General features: G+C 41.7%; 1 protein-coding gene across 1 annotated transcript; it reads right to left on the bottom strand.

Moving 5' to 3' along the window:
* Window positions 1-522: 522 nt before the first annotated feature.
* On the bottom strand, window positions 523-22,590 carry DUSP16 (dual specificity phosphatase 16). The gene is made up of 6 exons (XM_089663480.1): window positions 22,094-22,590; window positions 19,396-19,537; window positions 14,425-14,588; window positions 11,246-11,405; window positions 8,886-9,009; window positions 523-7,977 (listed from the first exon to the last, which is right to left on the bottom strand). Exons 1-6 carry the CDS (start codon window positions 22,322-22,324, stop codon window positions 6,864-6,866), a joined length of 1,935 nt encoding a protein of 644 aa, XP_089519606.1. The 5' UTR covers window positions 22,325-22,590; the 3' UTR covers window positions 523-6,863.
* Between the last annotated feature and the right edge of the window lie 1,185 nt (window positions 22,591-23,775).

Raw genomic sequence — 23,775 nt, 5'->3', positions numbered from 1 at the left:
TAGGCTCCATGCACACTAGTGTTTTTTTAAACTCTTAGAAGCCATTATTAGCATTTTTTCTGCTCCTAGAAGCTAAAATAGTGTTATCCTATGTGTCCATGCACACTATTTTAGGCTTTTAGCATTTGTTTGAGTTTCTGTGTCTAGGAACAGCAAAAATGTTTTTGTAGAGTTTTTTTGGAGCATTTTTCCAGTAGGAAAAAAAAAAAACCGCTAAACGCTAATAAAATGCTCCTAATAGCTTTATTTTTTTTCCTCTACATGTACTGTAAAAATCATTAATAAAATACTAACACTCAAACACTTTTGAACGCTACAAAGCAACGTTATTACCAGTGTTTTTTGAGCTTAAAGAAACACTAGTGTACATGGAGCCTTAATGAGGCATAGGAATAGATACATTGAACTTCTAAATAACCAATCGGAAGCCTTCTTTGGCTACAGTGAATACAGTAACATTCATTTGCTAGGGGTTACTGCACTGATCACACCTCGGTTTAGTGAACACAGGACACTTTGGAGTAATGAGATTTTTCTTTAATGTTTGGTTCAAGATATTTCCAAATTAAGGCTCAAGATCCAAACTGAACAAGTGACAGATGACACAGAAATGACAACCCAGGCATCAGAAACGCCTCCACAATTCCAATGCAAAATTGCAGTTTTATGGGCTGAACGAAAAAAAAAAACAAACAAAATCAACAAGAACAAACATTCCGAGTCCCTGAAAAGAGAAATGATTGGAAAGATCTCTCCTGTGACAAAACCATACACAGATTTGCATCTCCCACAGTTGGGCATTTCATCAAGCGATATAACAAAAAGAAAAAAGGCACGTGACTGACATTCGCTATGACAACATGTACCTGGATCATTACTATTCTGCACGGACGTGGGCAGGACAGGGGAACACAACATTCTGACTTGGTGTCCCAAGATCTGAGGGTGTGACAGATGATCAGTTCTGGTTCAGTTCAGTGTATTTGTCAAAAGGCACTCCATTGCAGCTTACTATTGCACCTGTGCGATCCCATCACAGGAAAAGCTTCAACTGCATTTGCGTCCAGAAAGTTGGCTAATAAAAGAATTGCTTTCACTGAGACCTGAGGGCTTCATGCCAGGCTAATGAAAGTCTGCATCAAAGACTCCATCATGTAGAAGGGATAGGGGCCCATTCACACTAATGCACTGTAAAAAACGTATTTGATTGTGCATTACTGCAATCGTGCAACAATGTGTGTACTGTAGTGCCATTCATTTTAAATAGCAGCCCAACAAATTGTAATACACAGATCTCAACAGTCTCTGCGATGCATTAAAAAAAGTAAGGCATGTGGAAAAAAAAAAAAATTTTCTCCAAGTACCCCTTTGCCCTCGGTGCTCATGCGCAAATGCATACATGGGTCCCGCACACATATGTACACGGTGATCGCACCACACGTGAGGTATCGGCACAAACATCAGAGTAAGAGCAAGACCTCCGATGTAACTTTAAACTGGTAGGCTGTAAAGTGGCATCTATGGATTATTTAAGGCCCCTGCGTTAACGTGCCTTTTTTTCTCAAACATTTGCAAAAACCACCGTTTTATTATCCATTTAAAAATGAATAGCCATCCTAATGCAACACATATAAAAAAAACTGATAATGCACATTCACAATGCAAGTGTTAAGATAATGCTTATGTATGAGCTGGCCCTAAAGCTGAACTTCAGACAGATATAAATAATACAAATTAATGTAGCTCTGTATTCGTCAAAACATCAAATGTATTTTTTTAAATGCAGCCTGATTGTGACCTGGTATTGGCCTTTTGCAATCCCTGCACAGCAAACCTCAGACTTGGGGAGGGAGAAATACCACAAGGAGACAGTTGTGCTGCAGTGCAGGAGAGAACAGAGTGACAGGTGAGCTCATGTGCCAAAGATGAACATGCTGATATTAGAAGAGAGCAGAGTTACAGGGGAGCTCATGTGCCAAAGATGAACATGCTGATATTAGAAGAGAGCAGAGTTACAGGGGAGCTCATGTGCCAAAGATGAACATGCTGATATTAGAAGAGAGCAGAGTGTCAGGTGAGCTCATGTGCTAAGAATGAACATGCTGATGAGAGGGGAAAGCTTAGTGACAGTTGAGATCTCAGTCTACTGCTTCTTCTGTCATTATTCAGTCAAAAACCTAATAGAGGGATAAGACCTGTAAGTGTTACTGAACTGCAGCAGAGAATAATCCAGTCTCTTGCCCTGCCAGATAGGGCCATGCTGTGTGGCAGAGTTGTGTAAGTCTCAGAACTGGATGGCCAGAAATACAAATCCTTTGAGAGGTAACACAGCTTCTATAGAATATTTATTCTGTGCATTTGTGTATTGTATCTATTTGCCTGGAGTTTAGTTATAATCTTCATTTGTTAGTGAATCTATTTTTAAATGAACATGAACAACCAATCAAAGTTCAGATTTTCTTCCCCAGTCCCCCTCTCCTAATAACAACACTCTTTAAGCCAGCCATACATGGAACAAAATTCGGCAAGTTCAGCTGGGACTGGACAAATTTCAGTCCAAGTATATTGCTCACTGGTTGTACACAAGTCGATCTATAGATCGACTGTGTACAACAAGCATGTCGGGTTTATTCCGAATGATCAGTGGCGATGGCTACAGCTGGCAACACTGATCACTGCATTAGGACAGTGGGGAAGTTTCCCCACTGTTAGAATACAGTAACTCAGCGGGAAGGATTCCCCCATTCACAATGAATTAAGGGCGGGCAAGGGGGATGATCAATGTAAGAGCTGTCTTACATGTGGGCCACTTGTGGTTTTAACTACATTTTGCTTTTCTCAATGACAGCCTCTCTTTAAGGCAGCTGTTTAGTTTTGTTAAATTTCAGTTGACAATTGGGGTTTCACTAAACTATAGCAAAGAAATGAACATTGCTTCTGTGCAGACAGACCTTTTCACTTTGTTTTAGAGACAGGTACACTTTTACACTTGTTGATGACCGATATCCCAATCTACGCCCAAAAATTCTGCAATCCTAACTTATCATTAGCTAGACTATGACAGGCATAACAAAACATACATCATCCATATTGCTCACAGGGCAGCTGTACCCTCCTCCTAGGTTTATCAGTTCCTTGTTAAATGTACACCATACAATCTGATTGTACAATCTCCTTCAGATCTACCATCAAATATGTAGTGCAAGGGCCTGCCAGATTGGATAGATTTGGTGTGTCCTCCTATTTTACAATTTTAGTAAATCTATAGGAGGTTGTACAATCAATATTGTATAGTGTATGGCTACCCCAAGTGCCAACAACCCACCAACCACCCCAAAATTGCAACAAAAATTCTAGCATACCACACAAACCACCAACCAAAAGTGCACCTGTTATAAGCTCCCACAGGTGAACCTCTTGTGAAGATTTTGGTTACCGGGCTTTTAAGCTGTTCCTCTGACTTCAATACCATCTTAGGGCCCTTTCATGCAAACATTCCGATCGATTTCATCTGTCCATTTTTCAGGCAGACTCGACTGGAACCTCCATTCTCCTCCATGGAGCAGCAGGTGTAAACCACGCCAGTCTACATCCAATTCGATCTTTGACAAAAAAATTAATGGGAACCCATCTGGCCCGATCGGAGTGGATGGCAGTCAGGTATAAACAGACAGGCAGTCAATTTACATCCATCCGCCCATAGAGGAGAGTGGGTTGTGTCCGTGTCTGCTCTGCATAAGCGGAGCAGAAATGGACCGGTCATCCACCTGCTCAGTGGGCATCAGCAGACAGATCCCCCGCTGAGAAAGGGGCCTTAGCCACAAATGCAAAACATGTAAGCAAGTCAGGAAAATCACAGAAAACACAAAATGGGGGAATTTATCAAACAGAATCTGGAGCAGCTGTGCATAGCAACCAATGAATTTCTGTATTCAGCTTGTTCAGTTAAGTTTTCAAAATGAAAGCTAGAAGCTGATTGGTTGTCATCCACAGCTGCTTCAGATTCTCTCTGCTCCAGATTTGATACATTCCCCCCAAAAGTTCCTTTCTGCTTCCTTTATGCCAGCAGCATTCAGGCCTCATGCAAATAAAAAAGGCATAAAAAAATACTGCTTACTGTATACAGGCATTTGGCATTTTATTTCTCGCAGCCTGTAAAAGCAAGTCAATGTTAGCCTACGTGTCTATGCACATTTGGGTGTTTACAGGCGTATTTTTAGAGGAGCGTTTACAGGCTGGAAAAAAAAAAACAAACAAAAGTTGTTATGCAGAAAAAATGCTTGATGCACTTAAACACCAATTGTTCTACTGTTTTAAGGATGTGAGGAAAACTGCTTATAAAAACGCAAATGCTTGTACAATATGCTCCATAGGAGCTTTTTTTATGCTGCCTTTACCTGCCAGCAGTTCTGGCATTTTTTCTGCTGCCTAGTGTGCACGGACCCTGAAATCTTTAATTTGAAAGTGCAAGTGGATATCCTCCTTGCTGGAGAGAAAGCTGTACCTGAAGACCTACAGTGCAAGGATATCACTGCTTGTGTTTAATCCATTATGTGGATCTGTGCTTCCTCCAGTTTCCCTGCTGCTTCTTCATTACCTCACCTATCAATAGGGAGGGGCAGTCTGACACCAGGAAGAAAAACCTTACTTCTTTACTAAGATGGCCATCTCCATACAGAGACAAAGTGCAAGGCATAGTAAAATCAGTAAAGGGAAAAAGATCATCTGCAAGGAGACGACAGGCAATACTAATGACTAGTTATGTGATCTCTTCCTGCCTTGTTTGGACACAGCATCCAAAGCTTAGTTCCTGCTTACTGGCAACGCTGTCACCTTACACTCATGACTATCAGGCTTTCAAGATTCAAGTAGTGCTAAAGCCTACTGAAACTTTTTAAAATGCTTTGCAAAAGGTTGCTATACACACTTCCTTAATGTAAGCTGAAGTCCTTATGTACAAAGGTCTAAAGGACCAACAGGGAGCCTTCTAAGGGCCAAGCTCAACCTTTACAGTAAAATTCAGAATTTGCACATACCAACTAAAAACAGAAAGCAGGGCTTCTACCTCCATAGTTAAACTTCCAAAGCTGGATGACCAGGAATGGATTGCAATTGCTGGTGAAATGCAGAAAAAAAGATTGCTGGCATCACAGTCAACTGCAGCAAGAAATCAGCTTTATTAAGGCTAGGTCCACACTATGGATCGCATGTGAATCACACAGGAACTGCACCACATTCCTGTGCAATTTACATGCGATTCTGTGGAGTGCGATTTGAGCCCATTCATTTTGAATGGCTCAAATCACACCGCATCTGCACCAAAAAAGTAAAGGCACCTTCTTTTTAGCCACACTGGAACTGGATCGCATGATTATATATACCCTCTGTTTCCTCTTGTACCAAATTGTATTGTAACTGTAATGTCTACCTTCATTTTGTAAAGCGCTGAGCAAACTGTTGGCGCTATATAAATCCTGTATAATAATAATAATAATAATATACCCATGCAAACCAGGTTAAACCAAACACACTGTGATTGCAACCTGCTTTTGTGGTGCAATTGTGATGCAGTGCAGGAAAGGCACAGGGATCGCTGCATTTCCTGCACTGCATATGTGTGAATAGAGGCTAAGACATCGGTGTACTCAGAACAAACAGTCAACGCCTTTCCACCATAATGGCCTTACTCATGAGTATGGCCGTTATGCAGGAAATGTATTGACTGTCTGTACCATGATTCCGGCAATCTTCCTTTCAGAATTTGCACATAACCTTGTCTGTTTAGATCTGTGCCTACAGTGATTGCTTCGACATGCCATTTCCATTGGAATACTGGTTCTGTGAATACTTTTTCGATCATTGTGCAGAGGTACTGAAGGTTTGTGAAAAGTTTACTTTGGACCTGCAAAAAAGATGCAGTAAGAAGTACTGAATTCCTGTGCATCTCAGTCACACTGTACATCCATCCAGAACTTTGTTATGTTTCTTTACCTTTAAAGGCATCCTTGGCACATACGTGGCAACAAACCTGGACTGCGGTGGCTAAAAATGACAAATCTCTGCCATCATCAGACGTTTCCCTCTATTAAATTATAAGCCCAGTAAAAGTATGGCAATGTAAATTTGCTCCCCTTTCCTTCCAGACAGCCTCTTATCTCAGACGTCCTATTCCATTTCCAACAAATCTAAAAATTCCAGCTTAACACAATTTATTATGAAAATGAATATTTAGAGCAAGGATTTTCCTTTAAACCCCAGATATAAATTGATTAATATGATGATTTCAGCTGCTACCACCTCCTAAAATCAAGACTCTCTGTTTTGGTTACATATCACTGCGATTGGTGCAATTTTTTTCCTTCAAATTTAACACAAATTGAAACTAAAATGAACACACATTTGCCCTCAGGAATTGAAGAGAGTTTCTATGAGTACCAACTCTGTTCATGTCAAGTGCTGTGTATAAAGAGTTCAAGTGCCAAATCTCCAAACAGCTCCCACTGTAGTCCAGGCAGGGGGCACTCCTGTCCCACCAGCCGAAAGGTACTACAGGTTCCAGCAAGCTCCTGTTAGAAAGGCATGCTTGGACTTGTAGTTCCTTGACAAGGCTCTCTATGCCTGCTCTAACCCTTACATCTTCAAATCGTACATCAATGTTCTGAAGGCTCCAAACAAAACAGAACCGATTTCTGCTACCCGAGCAAGAGCTTCTTGTCAATGTTTTCATAGTGAGTTTCCCTAAACACAACATTCAGATTCACAGGGAACAAGATAAGCACAAAAATAAAATTTAATTTACACCCCAAGAAGTCCAGCTTGCTGGCTCTTTTCACCCCCACCCCTCCCCCCTTGATTGGCGGGTCTCAAGACACTTCAATGACTTCCATGCTGCCGGAGAAGTTAGTCTGGCTGCCTACTTTGCCCAGTTCTTCCCGGGACCTGCTGTCCCCTAGGCCTTCCCCAAATTCCATCTGGCAGCTGCGGCGTTTGAACTGCTTTTCGAAAGGGCTTTCCTCATGCCAGCTGCGTCTAGAGTCTCCACGGGTGCAGGGCTTCTGCCTCCTACGCACCGCGCAAGAGGGGTCCATGGGCAGCTGGCCGCAGCTGTAGGCTGCAAAGGCTCCCGCGCTGTACAATGTGGAGGCAGAATAGAAGTGTGAGGGTGCATCAGAGGTGAAGTACCAGCTGCCGGTTAATGATGAGGCCTGAGTTGCCAATATGTCAGAATGCCAGTCTTTAAGGCCTAGCGCTGGCTTGGCCAGGTGCTGCTGGCTGCTGGATAATCCAAACAGGAAGTTAGTTTTGCGGTGGTCCTCCATGCTGCCACTGCGGAAAAGGGGTGCAGCTAAAGAGCGCTGAGACAGGAAGCTGCTTCGAGATGATGTCTGCTGTGCTTGCCGGTGTTTGTCCTCAGTCTGACGACAACTGGCGGGCATCTCCGGTACCCTCTTTGCCTCTTCCCGATCGGGGCTAGCCTCTGGAGTCTGCTCAGAGACCTCCTCCACAGGCGAGAACTGGCACATCTTACTACCACCTTCCATAGATGCCGTAGGTTTATAGAATTCTTTGCTGTCCTCTGGTGCAGAAACGAGTGATGCTGCACCAGACAGGCTGCAGTAAGCCATCGATTTGATATCTAGGGAGAAAGAGCGCTTTATTTTATTGCTGTCCTCCCTGTGTGACACATGCAGTCCATTGAGGCCTTGCAGGAGTGGTGCCTCCTCGAGGTACGAGGCTTGTGGTGGCTCTTCTGAGGTAGGGTGAGCTTGCTGTGGACTCTGTAGTTGAGGCACCTCTATGGTGGCTGAAGGGAGGTGGTTTTCATTGGCACTGCAGCCCAGATCCAGCTGCAGTTTCACTTTGCAGATGGTGGCAGGTGCCTGATCACCCTGAGTTTTGATCTTTTTCTCAAAGTCCAGCAGTTGGCCCAGGAAATTGAAGTTCGGTGAGATGGTCGGTCGCTTCTCCTTGACAAACCTGCAGAAAAGGAAAAAGAAGAAAAAAAGTCACCATGGCCCTCTTTTGTCTCAGAAATTCTGTATAAAACAAAGAGTAGGAAAATAAACACCTGTGAGCTATGGTTTGCTTCCAAATTCTGTGGCAATTACCCTTAAAGAGTAAGTTACCCCAAGATTTCATATTCCTGTTATGTGCCAAGTAACATGTACTTGTTTATTAAGTATCCTCTTCTCTTTGTATTTCTTCCTTTGTGTAAAATACCTGGTGCTCCGGCCAGTCTGCCTGCTTTCCTTTTTCAAACTGACCATGCTAGGCATGACAGCACATCCATCCCAGCATGGTCAATTTTCTGGCTGTGCAGGGAGAACAGCCTGCCTGTCCTCCAATGAACAGACTTGTGCTAAATCCTTTTGGTCTGTCAAATATCCTATTAAAAACATTTTTGTTATATGAGCTCAATAAATTGACAAACATACCTGTTGTTGATCTTATCAGCCAACTTCCTAAGCTGGTCTTTTATTATATTCATTGTCCAATTATCCAAAGACCACAGAACACCTCCTCCCCTACGTTTTGGAAAGGATGAGGATGTTCTGAAGTCTTAACACACTTACTGTAGGTCTCTGCTGCTGGGATCCACCAACTATGCTCCAGGATGTCACTAACCCCCCCAAGTAACTGTGTTCAGGCCTAGCAAATTTTCAACTGCTCCACATACCTAGAAGCCCCCCCCCCCCACCCTTTTTCTTAAGAGCAACAAAGCAAGGGTAGGCAAGGTCCATCAGGAATCCAACGAACAAGCAGGAGACGATCTCTAAACAAATGAGGGCAATGACTACAAGACAAATTGGATGGTAAAGGAATCTTTGTTGGACTTAAAAAAAAATTGAGAACCTGGGTGTGCAGGCAGAAGAACAGAAGGTTACCTGTAGGCTTCATCCAGACTCATGTCCATCCGCTTCATAATATATGCTATAGCGATGGTGGCTGAGCGAGAGATTCCAGCCAGACAATGGACCAGGACCCGGCTATTAGAGGCTTTGGCCATTTCTGCAGAAAGACAAAAGTAAATGTCAGCTTAAAATCTCACCGTACTTCTAGATGATCTAGACCTTGGGTGCACTAGGAACATCCTGGTCTGTTCTGCAGGAGTAATGCCTGCAGACTACTTATAATAATTGTGACATTGTCCTTATAATTGTTCTTTTTTGTGTGCAGATCAAAGCATGGCAGAAGAACAATGTAATGAAGCTGGGAGGGCCATAATGAATAAGATGACCTTTCCATAAATTGCTGGTACGTGGCTCAGTTCACAAAGTGGTTCCAGAGGTCGTGGATGTGGTAGGGTTCTGTCTATTTGTGAACACAACGTGTACTACTACACATCTACTGCATAAACATGTAGTGCCCTTTAAGTAAATTCATAGGTGAAATGCATATATTTATATATAAAATAAAAATAAATAAAAAGAGTCCATGTGGAGTGAAGTCATCATAAAAAGTGAAGCCTCTAAATAAGCCACGACATGTAAGGTGTCATAAAATAATAAAGCCTTTAAATCATCTCATAAAAGTCCACCAACAAAAGGAAAAGAAAAAAAACCCATGTACCCAAAGAGAGAGACTATGTGTTAATCTCCCTTCAATCTACCAGCTCTGTGCACCTGCGACCAGTGATCCACACTGCTGCTTATCAGAAAGTTAGACCGCAAACTCTGAGGTCTAACAGCGCTTTATGGGAAAAGAACCTGACGGCTTTATGGATGGATGGATTATGGATGATGAATCTGAAAATTAAGTCTGTCATGTGCACATCCTGCTCAGGCCACCAGTACCAATGTCAAAACGCTCACACTCCTCTGCTGCCACTTGCAGCAGTGTCTCCTCTCTACTTCCTCCCCTTCCCGCTTTTACTTTTTTGGATTGTGCACTATGACACATACCCAAAAAACTAGGGATGCACCGAAATTTTGGCCACTGAAACATATCGGCAGAAAGCAGCCCTATCAGCATATTGCCAATAGGAGAAATTTAGCTGATACAGGTGCCGATACAGGAAACTGTGTGTACTGCAGATGTGAGGGCGGGGGTGGCTGAGAAAGACAGGAGAGGAGCAGTGTATACAGTGACTGGCTGTCACTATATGTCAGTGCCGTTTTTTTGAATGTAATTACTGGCTTTTTTTTTTCTTCACTATAGCTCACAGGATTAGCTGTCACTTTCCCCCCAGCTAAAAGAAACAAAGATTCCTTTTAGTTTCTTTCCCAGAGTCAAAAGAAACAAAGTTTCCTTCAACTCCTGGGAAAGTGACAGCTAATTCTGTGAGCTATAGTGAACATTTTTTTTTTTAAAAAAGCTGGCAATTGAATTTAAAAACTGGCACTGAATATAGTGACAGCCAATGAGGGAGCCTCTCTGTATACCCTGCCCCCTCACTGTATACACTGCTCCTCTCCTGCCCCCTCCTTGAACACACTGCCCCTTACAAAGAGGAAATGTCACTCATATGCGATCACATAGGGGACTATTGGTCCCCTATGTGATAGCAATAAAATCCTAAGTTTAAAAAAAATAAATATAACACACACACACACACACAATGAAATACATAAAAAAAAAAAAATTGGAGCCTCCCCATATACGCAGACATTTCGGTTTCAGTTCGGTCTTTGGCCACATTTTCGGTATCGGTTTCAGCAACAGAATTTTCATTTCAGTGCACCACTACAAAAAACTGCATTGAAGTACATCCTGTCCCCCTCCCCTGCTGTCACAGCCTTCCTCATACTTACCAGCAATTCCAGACTGTAGAACTGATTTTCAAGAACTGCTCTGTAAATACAGCAGATCTAGAAGATGCTGCTGTCAATAAACAACCATTTGACAGTGTTTAAATAAACATTGCTCAGACACAAAATAGAAAGATACAAAGTAACATTTTTACTTTTGTAACATCTCTATTTCATTCACCTGCAGATCAGGGAAGAGCTGCATGTTTTTTGGATTTTCTTCCATAACATATTTACCTAGTTTCTCCCCTCAACTACTATTGTCCTGTTTTTTTTTGTTTTTTTTTATTTCTATTTTTCTAAACAATACTATTTTGGAGGGTCTTTTTTTTATTTGTCTTGTTTGTTAATTATTTTTTCCAAATCACATTATTATTAATAATTAAAAAAAAATGCAAAAAAAAAAAAAAGTAGTATTTCATTAACTTTGCAATGCTTTGTACAAGGATTATAACTGTAGGGTCATTTTAAACGGGACAAAAAAAAAAAAATCTCACCTATAAAATCCACAGACTTGTCTAGCCACGGGAGGATCTTCTCGCAGAAACTGTCGTTGACAGGAACCCGTAGGAAATGGGAGTCACAGATAAAGTCAGGTTTGGGGCAAGTGTTGCTGGCGTTAAGCACAAAGGCGATCTCATTCTGCTGCATCAGTTCCTGGATGAGAAACATGGGCAATGAGGTGAGAAGGATACAAGGAAGTGAGTGAGCTACAGACACTGTCACTCCAATCTAAAAATGATTACAATTTAATTTTCTGTGTGTGATTTACTGCTGGATGGCCAGAACAAAAAACGTCAGGCCAGGCACACATGCTCATGAAGGAAATTGTTTCTTACATACACTTGGGTAGAACTAGAAGCAATTTGCACCAAAAAGGGAAAAAAGACAAAGTGCCCACCACCCTAATACAACTACTTCTGCAACTTTAGCAGCAGGTTGTGACATTTTTGCCCTTCCATTCTGCTGAAGTGCCCCCATGACAGCTGTCTCTTCTGCCTACACCTCAGCATGGCCCTGTTTCTGACCCCCAGTCCAAATCTACAAAATAAAAGTTGGATTCTCCAATAGAAACACAGAACCTTTTCCATCCAAGGCAAGCTAGAGTCTGTGAGATCCGGCAGACACAGCCATGCTTACTCCACCTTTAATCAATATTTTAAGGTGAAAGTTACTCCACCCAGTATTAACTGTATGTGAAGCCAAACAAAGGTTTTGACTAAACAACCACTTTATTATTAAATATAGTTCAAAATTTAAAATGCACCCCCCCCCCCAAAAAAAAACCAAAACAAAATTAAAGTAGAACTATAGGCAAAATATTTTTTGTTTTTTTGATAGAGTAAGGGAGGGTTATAACCGGTTAGATTTTTTTTTACGCCATCTGTGTCCCATTGCGGAGATTTACTTTTACTTCCTGTCCCATAACCAAACAGGCAGTGAGAGAAAATCCTTGAAAGTCAAGGGAATTTCTTGAAGACCCCCAGGTCACCAGAACTAGTGTCCCCATTGAAAGATTTCACCTCTATTACTTTTCTACGGACAACCGAAATTTGGGATTTTTTTTTTACTTTCAGTTACAAGGATAATGGTAAAAAGGACAAAGAGAGAGGATGAATCTCCCTAACAGAGGCACAAACAGCAATAAAAACTGACGTGTTCTAATCCATCTCCACTATACAAAACGAAAATACAATTTTTGCCTTTAGTTATAATTTAAGCTATTGTTATGGTGAACTTTTATTCACACCTTTCTAGTGCTGTAATTTCTGGTAGCGTCCACTTCATATACATTCGTGTGTTATTGTGCCATTCAAACTCAGTCATTAGATTTATGCTATTCATATTTATAAAACCCATCTCCATCGCATTGCAGTGCACCAAAAAGTACAACACAATAGGAAGTGTGGTGGTGCACTGGGTTCCCAAAAATGGTGCCTTTCCACATTTTGACTTTTTGGTGCTTTACAAGCCTATTCATTTGAATGGCCTGCCATAATCTGTGCACATGAAAAAATAAAAAAAACTTGCGTTAAACACACATGTGTGAATGCAATGCACAAGGACACCAAAGTCTGAATGGGTCCTAAAAGAAAATTGGAAATTAAACAAATATTTGAATTCATAATTGGTCTTCTACATATATTTGTCAATTAAAAATGTTATTGCATGCAATGCTTGTTCAACTCCCCTGGAACACAATCTTCCTTCAGGGCAGCTATAAAACACTCTTTCCCTCTACAGAAAGTCCAAGTTAGCCAGTTACCATGCCAAAAAAGGGACTGTACTGTGCTAGATTATGACAATGTGTCACCTTCATCAAGAAGAGAATTTCTACACTTTGTTTAAGCTAAACCTCATGCTTCCATAGAGGAGCAGCAGAGCTCAGACTAGGAGAGAAAGAAGCAGCACAAGGAGCCAATCAGTTGTGCTGCATGCTCTTCCGGATATACACATATATGTTTTGTACCTCTCCGGATATACACATATATGTTTTGTACCTCTCCGGATATACACATATATGTATTGTACCTCTCCGGATATACACATATATGTATTGTACCTCTCAGGATATACACATATATGTTTTGTACCTCTCCGGATATACACATATATGTATTGTACCTCTCCGGATATACACATATATGTATTTTATCTCTCAGGATATACACATATATGTATTGTATCTCTCAGGATATACACATATATGTATTGTATCTCTCAGGATATACACATATATGTATTTTATCTCTCAGGATATACACATATATGTATTGTATCTCTCAGGATATACACATATATGTATTGCATCTCTCCGGATATACACATATATGTATTGTACCTCTCAGGATATACACATATATGTATTGTACCTCTCAGGATATACACATATATGTTTTGTACCTCTCCGGATATACACATATATGTATTGTACCTCTCCGGATATACACATATATGTATTGTATCTCTCAGGATATACACATATATGTATTGTATCTCTCAGGATATACACATATATGTATTGTATCTCTCAGGATATACACATATATGTATTGTATCTCTCAGGATATACACATATATGTATTGTATCTCTCAGGATATACACATATATGTATTGTATCTCTCAGGATATACACATATATGTATTGTATCTCTCAGGATATACACATATATGTATTGTATCTCTCAGGATATACACATATATGTATTGTATCTCTCAGGATATATACATATATGTATTTTACCTCTCAGGATATACACATATATGTATTGTATCTCTCAGGATATACACATATATGTATTGTATCTCTCAGGATATACACATATATGTATTGTATCTCTCAGGATATACACATATATGTATTGTATCTCTCAGGATATACACATATGTATTTTACCTCTCAGGATATACACATATATGTATTTTATCTCTCAGGATATACACATATATGTATTGTATCTCTCAGGATATACACATATATGTATTTTATCTCTCAGGATATACACATATATGTATTGTATCTCTCAGGATATACACATATATGTATTTTATCTCGGTGTTAGCCGTTTGCTTGGAGTTCAGCTTTCATTACACATAAACATGATAATAATAATGATGATGATGTTCCTTTCAGATGTGCTGTTTCTGCACATTCCAGTGTTGCGCTGGTCTCACCTTGTTAAGGACATCTCTCTGGCAGCCCAGGTAGAGGTGAGGGAGGATACGGGTGGGCCCGGCACTGGAGACAGGAAGACACGGCTGGGAGATGCAGGTGGGGACGATAGAAGCCTTCCCTTCACACAGTCCGGGGTAGCAGGTGGAGAATTCGTAGAATCCACCTGTGAATGGGACATCGGAGGTTAGGAGGGGACAATGACATCAATGGCAGCAGGCGATTTGGGACCTTCCCTTTTGCAGCCGCATATGGAGGAAAATTATAATACAGTCTAGGGAGACCACAGTCAGAATCTTACAGAGAACACAGTACTCCCCCTAACAATGCCTTCCTCTGCTTATCTCTCCAGAAGGTGAAGCCATCTCTATTCAGACATCATCCTGGGTCACCATCTACTTCCTGGACTAAGATGCCAGCTCAGTCATGTAAATTCTGGTGCCTGTGCAGTTCTTGGCCGAGTTCAAAAATGTCAGATGCAAATCAGCCCCTGCTACAGCCTCTTGCCTTGTGACTTGCTACAAAGTTACAATGTTGCAACCTAATCACTAGAGAAAGGGAGAAATGCTTCCTCTTGCCTGCGGCTGATAACGTCATTTCATCCTAGGCAAAGTCACTGACTGGAAATACAAGATGGCTTTAGAAGAAGTGTGGGAAATCAAAATCACATACATACTCACCTGTATGGCTGCAGAATCAATTGTAAAAGCATGCTTGTTATACTCATTGTGGAACCTAAGGGGTTAATCGTTCACATTGTGCAAAAAGGCTGTTTGATCTTCTCTGATCGTCCCTTTCTCCCCAATCCATCTGCTGATAGTACAGAGCTCTAGGAGTCACTCTGTACATGTTCAGTTTAGTATATATTGCTAGTTTTTTTTTTCCATGGGAGGGTGCATGTGATCAGCACATGGCCAATCAGCACTGTCCAGAAAGAAAGTCAGGGGTCATGCAGCCTCATAGGACAGTCAGAACAAAATGAAAACTCCTCCTACAAGCTTTAACCAATGCTGAGCAGGACACTGATAAAAGTCACAAGACCGCTATATACTGCTGATGAGAAAAGGTATTTAGCAGTTTGTATTTACTAAAATAATTGCATTTCTGTGTACTGTGGGAGACCAGACATAGTGAATGCAGGGTCCGGGGTTTAGTAAATACTGTAGATAGGAAGGTATATTATATTTACTGGTTTTAAACTTTTTTTTTACATTTCATAAGTTGCTGCCTGGTTTCTGGCCTAGGCCAAAATGATGTCATACATCCCCAGGAGTCTTCATGGACATTTTTTTATTTTTCCTTCATCTGGATGAGGAAATTTTTCAGCTAAGCACACAGTTTGTGGTATTCAGATACCGATTTACCTGTTAGCAGGTGCGAGAGCAGCTGACTCTATTGTTTAAAATTTGGAACTGAATGAAGGCTCTGCACGCCCCCAAGTGGTAGGGGATGCCTTTAAAGCCTACACCAGAGGCAAATACAACTCAGCCATCAAATCTATGAGAGTGGAATTTTCCACACAAGTCACAAGACTTGAACAGGAAAAGTCTGGGGCAGCTTTAGCTTTTGCATCCTCTTCTACCGGGGATAACTACTCTCTGCTTGCCCATGCCCACAGAGAATTGGAACTCCATCTCACATACCTCACTAAATCTGATGCTACCATACAAGCGGATAAGCTGTTCCGAGCCCAGTAACAAAAATGGCAGATTATTAGCCAACCTTGTTGCAGACTTGAGACAGATGACAGTTGTCTCTGAGCTGATCTCAGAATCTGGGGAGCGTCTCACTCAACTACTATTCTCTGAGACTTTCAGCAGTTCTTTTAAACTTTATATACTCCCTTTCCTTCCCCCCCACCCCCCAGGTCCCGTCCCTGATGACTACTTTACAAAATCTCTCCTTGATGACTTTATCTGCCACAGACACTCTTGACCTTGACAAGGAAATCTAGGTTTTGGAAATAGAAGTGTCCATCCTCTTATTTTCCTCAAATAAAACAGATCTGGATGGTTTGCCTAGGGATTGATACAAATTGCATGGTGGGGATTTATCACAGAAGCTCCATAGAGTGTTTCATGACTGTTATGAGGCCCAGTCTCTACCCCTGTCCACGTATCAAGCACACATTGTGCTTCTGCTAAACCACGTAAGAACCCTAGACAATGTGCCTAATGGTCAATGTGCCTCATATAGGTCCATATCCCTCCTAAATTATGATTTAAAAATCCAGACTAATGTGTTGGCCACTAGATTAATGAAATTCCTTCCCTCCTTGGTCAGCATAGACCAGACCGAATTTATACGAGTGAAGTCTACGGATATTAATCTGCATAGAGTTTTCACTCATCTTCAACTTCCCTGGGATAAATCTGATTCACGGGTCCTTGCATTACTGGATGTTGCACAGGCATTCAACTCTGTGGACTGGTTCTATATGTCAGCAGTTTTGGAAGTGATGGAATTAGGACCATATTTTTGTAAATGGATCACTATTCTCTATAAAATCCCACTGGCCCAGATAAAATTTAGGGGAAGCCGTTTCAGAGCCTTTTTCCATCGGTAGGGGGACAAGATAGGGATACCCACTCTCTCCAGATCTGTTTGCTCTGATGGTGGATCCCATAGCCCAAGCTATACGCAGCTCTCCCCTTATTAGGGGTATACAGGTAGACCCCATGATAGAAAAAGTGTCATTATACCCTGATGATTTAGTCTTGTTTCTGCACAACCCTGGTCCTTCTCTTCAGGCTGCACTGAATTTAATATTCTCCTTTTACCCCCTTTCTGGTTTAAAAGTCAACTGGGACAAATTCCAAATTTCACCTATACATCAGGAAGCATGTGAGCAGGCGGATCCAGGACTACCTTTGAAATGAACCTCATCTGACAAATATTTAGGGGTGACAATATCCCCCAGGACCTCAGATTATTGCTCTATGAACCTATTACCTTTATTACAAATGGCTAAACAACGCATGTCTGCATCAGCACACCTACCCCTTTCACTTTTAGGTAAAATTAACCTCATTAAAATGAAATTGCTTCCTTCCTTCTTATACATGCCCCTGTATGGTTCCCGAATACATTTTTCAAACAGTTTGATTCCGCGCTGACTTCCTGCTTATGGGGATCCTGTCAGCCCAGGTTTAAATTGTCTAAACTTCAGCGGCCCTGGATGCCGGAGGGGCTAGCATGTCCCAATTTATATACCTATCATCTAGCTACTTTGCTTCTCCATGCTCATAATTGGTTGGTGGCAGATGAAACAGGTGCTGAGCAAACTGTTGGTGCTATATAAATCCTGTATAATAATAATAATGCTGCAGTGGTTCTAAAGGCAGCACATTTAGGCTCCTACAAAGCCCTCAAAACTTACTGTACAGAGGCGCCTCAGCTCCCTATCCCATCACAGAATCTATGAAAACATTAATTAGGGCATGGCAATTGCAACACTCTGTTTGCGCTAATGTGTGGTCTCCCCATAGGCCTTGATGGTTAAACCCCCGCCTTCCTGAATTTTTCAAAGCTCCAGATCCCAATGTGTGGGCATCTAAGGGAATCAAATACCTTCCTCAAATCTGCTCAGAGGGTATCCTTCAAAATTTTGATTCTTCAAAACCGAGATATGCTCTCCCCAATTCTTAGCTGTTCCAGTACCTCCAGCTGCATAATGCTTTTCGCTTGGAGTTTCGTAACCAACCAGTCCCACTTGCTGAATTTGGAATTGAATCCCTATTGAACGATAGCACTTTTTCAAAAACCTCTTTCCAATATTTACAAATTTCTTCAGCCTACTATACATGAAGGTCTTTACAAGCTGTTCTCCTGCTGGCGTGAGGAAGTACCTGAATAAGATTTTGAGGATATATGGGAATATACCATACAACAACTAGTCTCCACTTGAGACCACTTAATTCAATTTAAGATTCTACACAGAATTCATTTCACTCCCCAAAAATTGCATAGGATTTATCCTTCCCACTCTTCGAAGTGTTGGCATTGCCAGAAGGATCTGGCGACGTTCCTCCAGGTCTTCTGGGAATGCCCGGTGATCAAATCCTTCTGGATGGATGTTGCTCAGTGTATTCATTCTGTGACTACCATCTCTATACCATTATCTGTTGATGTCTGTATGTTTGGCTTAGTACATCTCCTGGTTGTGTCCAGGGCAATGAGAACCTTGCTGGGGCGTTTTTTCCTTTTTTATGCACAGAAAGTTATACTTCTCAAATGGAAATCCCCACATGCACCTACGTCCGATTTTGAGAAACATAGTTAAGAAAATGGTGCCTCTATATAAGTTTACATATGAGGTCAGAGGGTACTCCAAAAATTCTTTAAAATATGGAACATTTGGATAGAGTCCAGAGAAACCGTGGCATTTGTTGACTTATCCCAATAGTGAAGTGGACATTACATTTCCAATATGATCATCAATACCTATAGCTATAGCACCACGGATAGATGCATTTTGTTTTCCTTATGTTAGTGGTTGTAGCGGTGACAACTGGAGTGAATTGTTTCTATAGGAACTGGTTGCTGAGAGTTTAGGAGTTTTATTAGTTTTGTTTACTTGTGTTTTCTTAATCCTGGGTATGCCCAATAGGCTTTGTTTTGTAACCTATGCCTTTTTATGCAAATAAAGATAATTTTAAAAAAAAATTATATATATTTTCACAGATGGATTTGCTGACTTGTGATATCAGATGGCAACACCTGGTCCTCAGGCATGGCATTGAACCTGGCTAGATCATCAATGCTGCAGATAACTGCCCTGTCTCAGAATTGCCTGGCTTCTGGGATTAACAACTGTTTTCAAAGGTTCTTTTTAGCCACATGAGAGGTGTACTTTAAATTTCACCATCTGGGCTCCACCACTCCACATTGAGGTTTTGGCCATTCCCAGAGCCCTAGCAGGGTGTGAGAGAGCTCCCTCTAAAGCACCATGGCCAAGCCCTAACTTCACTTACCTGCAAGTAGGTGGACATTGCTGAAGAGTTTCTCCAACTTACGGAGCAGCACCGTCAAGAAACAGTCGGAGGGCAGAGAGGAGACATCAGATGAGCTCTGATCATACACCACCACCTGCTGGGCCTGGCACTCCAGCTCCACCTAAAACATACAAGAGTAACACTTTCATCTTCAACAATGGTCCACATATCCATCATCTGCAAAAAAAAGTGACGTCACTGAAGCATGGAGAACAATATGTATGTTCCCTGTTTCCCAGCTGGGGAGATTCACGTCAACTGTTCATGAGGGGAATCCTTGCCCCAATTTGTATATCTTTCCCTTGACTTCCTTGTGCCTTCAGAACAGAAAGTGAAGTGTAATCCCCACAAAGGGATCATAAACAGCAAAAAAATAAATCTCTTTATTATAGCTACAGATAAAGTAACTGCTAACTGCAGGCAAAACCATTAACTCTTCAACGTTTCAACTGCAGCTTCTTGGGGTGAAATCTCCCTGCAGCAGTTTGTGTCTCCCTTCCTTCTGCAGTAACGGGGTGTCACTCTCTCACACAGCTAAACTATGTAAACAGGAGGAACAGCATGACACCATACATTCATAATTTGACTGCAGTATATGGGTGGAACAGGGGTTCTAAACAAATACCAAAAGCCAGCAACTATTCACTACTGAAATTTTGGTTTTAGCCAAAGTTAGCTTTTAAAGTTGAACTCTGGGCACAAAACTTTAATGCAAATATATTCCTCAATAACCACAAAGGATATAAAGTTAGTTTGTGTGTACTAAATACTGTTGCAAACCCCGATGGGGGGCATTGACAAATCAGTCACCCTACACAAGGTGAGTGAGCAGCAGTGACCGGTCTTTATTACAGGTTTCACACTGGATTACTGAACAGATCTGAAGAAATATACAAAGCATACCAACCAAGAATACATATGCCGCTTGTATACAGTATAGCCAATATTTGCTTTTCCCCAACTTTAGTGCTCACAACATTACCAAACAAAGCAAATGTATACAAGTGTATCTAAATGATTTTGTAGGTTTTCCAGGTGTTCACCAGTGCGGAAGTCAAATCTTTTCAAGACCTTAAGAGGGAATATGATCTCCCTAACTTTATGTTTTTTCGCTGTCTCCAGCTCCGTCATGCTCTGCGGGCCCAGTTTGGTAACTCTGTTTTACAACTCAACTCTAATTGTCTTTTGGATATGATTATGGGCACGGAATCTAAGAAACTCCCGTTCACATTCTATAATGCTTTGCTCCTACCTTTTGTATCATTATTGGCTTATTGCCTTAAAACCCGCTGGGGGGGGGTGGACGTGGGGGAGCTGGATGATGAAATATGGGAGGTGTTGTCCTCGACTAAGATGGTTTCCCCGAGGTTGTCGGACTGTCTTACTCAGCTATATATTATACATAGAACCTACTGGACACCAATTTGATTGTCTAAATACAGGCCGCAACATAGCCCATTTTGCTCTAAATGTGGAGACCCTGATAGTACTTTTTTTCATTTAGTATATTCCTGTCCCCTCATACGGGGCTACTGGTTCCAGGTGGTCAGGTTCCTTCATGACAAGATGGGCTCTCCTCTTACCGTGTCCTAAACACTGTTTGCTCGGTCTTCTTCTTAGCCCAGAAACCGACAAATTTCAGACTTTTTTTTGCATGAGACGCTACTTGTGGCTAGGCTTCTGCTTGCCCGTATGTGGTTGCAGGCGCTGATGCCTACGTTTTCACAGGGGGTAGCTGCGGCAAATAGTACTTTACCATATAAGAAGGTCATTTATATGCATATAGGATGCCCTGCTAAGTATCACAAAGTTTGGGATAGATGGCTTGACTCTACATCTACTTGTGACGAGGATGAGGAGGAGGAATGATTACTCTTTGTAAATTTATTATGTTGGTTGTTCTTATGCTGGTCCTCCTTTCCTTGCCTGCAGAAAAGGCTCTATAATCTGTATAATGCATTACTCGTTTGCATATTTGTCCTATGATTTTTGTTGTTGAATGTGAGATGTGGCTGCATATCTGTTCCTCTCAATAAAAGTTTGCTTTATAAAAAAAAAAAAAAAAAAAAAAGTATCTAAATCCAAGAACTGAACCTTAATACATTGTAGTTTACCAGTACTTTGATGTAGTGGCTGTATTGATTTTCTTTTTTTCAGACTATGGACAATTTCTGTAAGTAAAGATCCTGCCAGAAATCCAGTGTGCATATCTCTTCCATTTAGCTGAACTGAAATCTCAAACAATGTTTCCCAGCTATTATCTGTGAAATACAGAACACCTCCTATGTGATGGAAATAAAGACAGTGGGAGGTATATTGTAGTCTTGCCCAAGGCTGACAATGCTGCTCTCCCACAGATACAGTACGGTCATTAAATGTGTTGTCACCCTAGGGCAGGAAGTGTCAGCAGGAACATCAAGAAAAGATAAAAGGTAAATAAAAATAAAACTACTGCAGCCACCACATCATATATTGCTACATTGCAGTATATGAGTATTACATTTTTGTTGTTGGGTTTGGATACACTTCACAGGTAAGTGTCTGTATTCTGGGAGCAATAAAAAAAAAAAGGTTTCCAGCTGTCACATTTTAGTTTGTTGACCTTCTCCTTGCAACCCCTCATATACAAGGTTGGTGGTGTACTTCATCCTCAACGCACTCAGGTAGCAGCACTTACCTTTTGCTTGGCGGAGTGATGGATCAGTTCAGCCACCTGCACCTTGTCCTGCTGCAGCCGCCTCTTCATCAGCTTGGAACAGTTAATGTTGATGGCGTCCAGGATATGGGAGGTGTTATATTCCACAAAAGGGCGACTGTCTATCAGAAGGACCTTCTCCGTTCCTCCTTCCATCCACGCCACCAGCTTGTCGGCACTCACCTGCCGACATCGGAGGCCCTCGGCAGCCATGGCGGCACCTCCGCCCTCAGGTGTGGGGAGGGTTAAGCAAGCGGGAAGTCTCAAGCCCGTGTCCAGCACATGCTGCGTTCTCTGGTGTCAGGGCATTCTGCAGGTTGGGCGATGCTGTTGGCACTGCAACGAGGAACCGGGAAGCCTTTCCACCAGATGAAGGGTTTAAAGAACTTCCCGAGCAGAAACTTTTCTCCGTTTGCGACTATGACATCATCAGAGCGTCGATCCTGGAGCTCGGGGTACTTCCTGGGACGCTGGGAGAATTCTGGGGGGGGGGGGAAATCACAGACAAGAAATCCGTCAATAAAACATTACAGGAACACACAGGCAATTAAAGCCGGGACAGAGAAAGAAAACACACAATGAGGTCATCAGTATTATGTTTAATCACAAGGAGGAAACCAGGAACAGAGGGCTGAGCTCACTGATTGTGTCTGTTTAACCCAGTCTGCTCCACGCAGGCAGGAGAGGGAAAAAGTCTCATGTGTGCTCCTCTCTGGTTTAGTTTCACTTTGTAAACTGGGCCTCAACTCCCTTGACTGTGGCTAAGCCCCACTAACTGTCATCGTTCTTGTCCTATTAGACTGCTTCAGTGGCCAATACAGGGACTCTCAATGAAAGAGTGACTGTCTATCAGAAGGACCTTCTCAGTTCCTCCTTCCATCCACGCCACCAGTTTGCAGAGCTTCAAGTAGACCCCTCAGGTCTTCTGGATCAAGGTGTCATTGCCCCATTACCTGTAATAGAACAGTTTTTAATAGTTTTACTGCAACCTGTTCACAATTCCCTAACCCAGTGTGCCCTATCTTGGATCTCCAAAGCACTGAAAGTGGTCTGTCATCTCCTCCCTTCACCAGGAATACCTAGCTTCTATGGACATCATGGACACATACCTAGCACAGTGACTAAATGGTTAGCTCTTCCGCCTGGCAGTACTAGGGTTGTTGGTTCGAATACCAGCCACGGCACCACCTGCCTGGAGTTTGCATGTCCTTCCTGTGCCTGTGTGGGTTTCCTCCGGATACTCTGGTTTCCTCCCACAATCCAAAGACATGCTGGTAGGTGGATTGGTTCCTATCTAAATTGACCCTAGTATGTGTATGTATGAATGTAAGTTAGAGATCTTAGATTGTACTCCCCTTGAGGGTTAGGGACTGATGTGAATGTACAATATATATGTGTAAAGTGCTGTGTAAATTGACGGCGCTATCTAAGTACCTGAAATAAATAAAATAAATGGACAGTTGTCAGGAATGGCTGTTAAATCAGGCACCAGTAACAATGTGAAACTAAATCAGAGAGGAGCACATAAGATGCTTTTCTAAACCTGTGGTTTCTGCTTTGCTCAGTACACCTGTATAAAGATTCAAATGGAGGACAGGTTCACTTTACCCCACCACAAAACTTAAGATCAAATCATGTATTTTACATTAATCCAATTAGATCCA

This window comes from Staurois parvus, unplaced genomic scaffold (assembly GCF_062004578.1).
Source record: "Staurois parvus isolate SC_StPar_1 unplaced genomic scaffold, SC_StPar_1.0 ptg001698l, whole genome shotgun sequence".
Lineage (NCBI taxonomy): Eukaryota > Metazoa > Chordata > Amphibia > Anura > Ranidae > Staurois > Staurois parvus.
The sequence above is the reverse complement of the archived record's forward strand: the minus strand, read 5'-3'. Positions and strand labels throughout refer to the sequence as shown.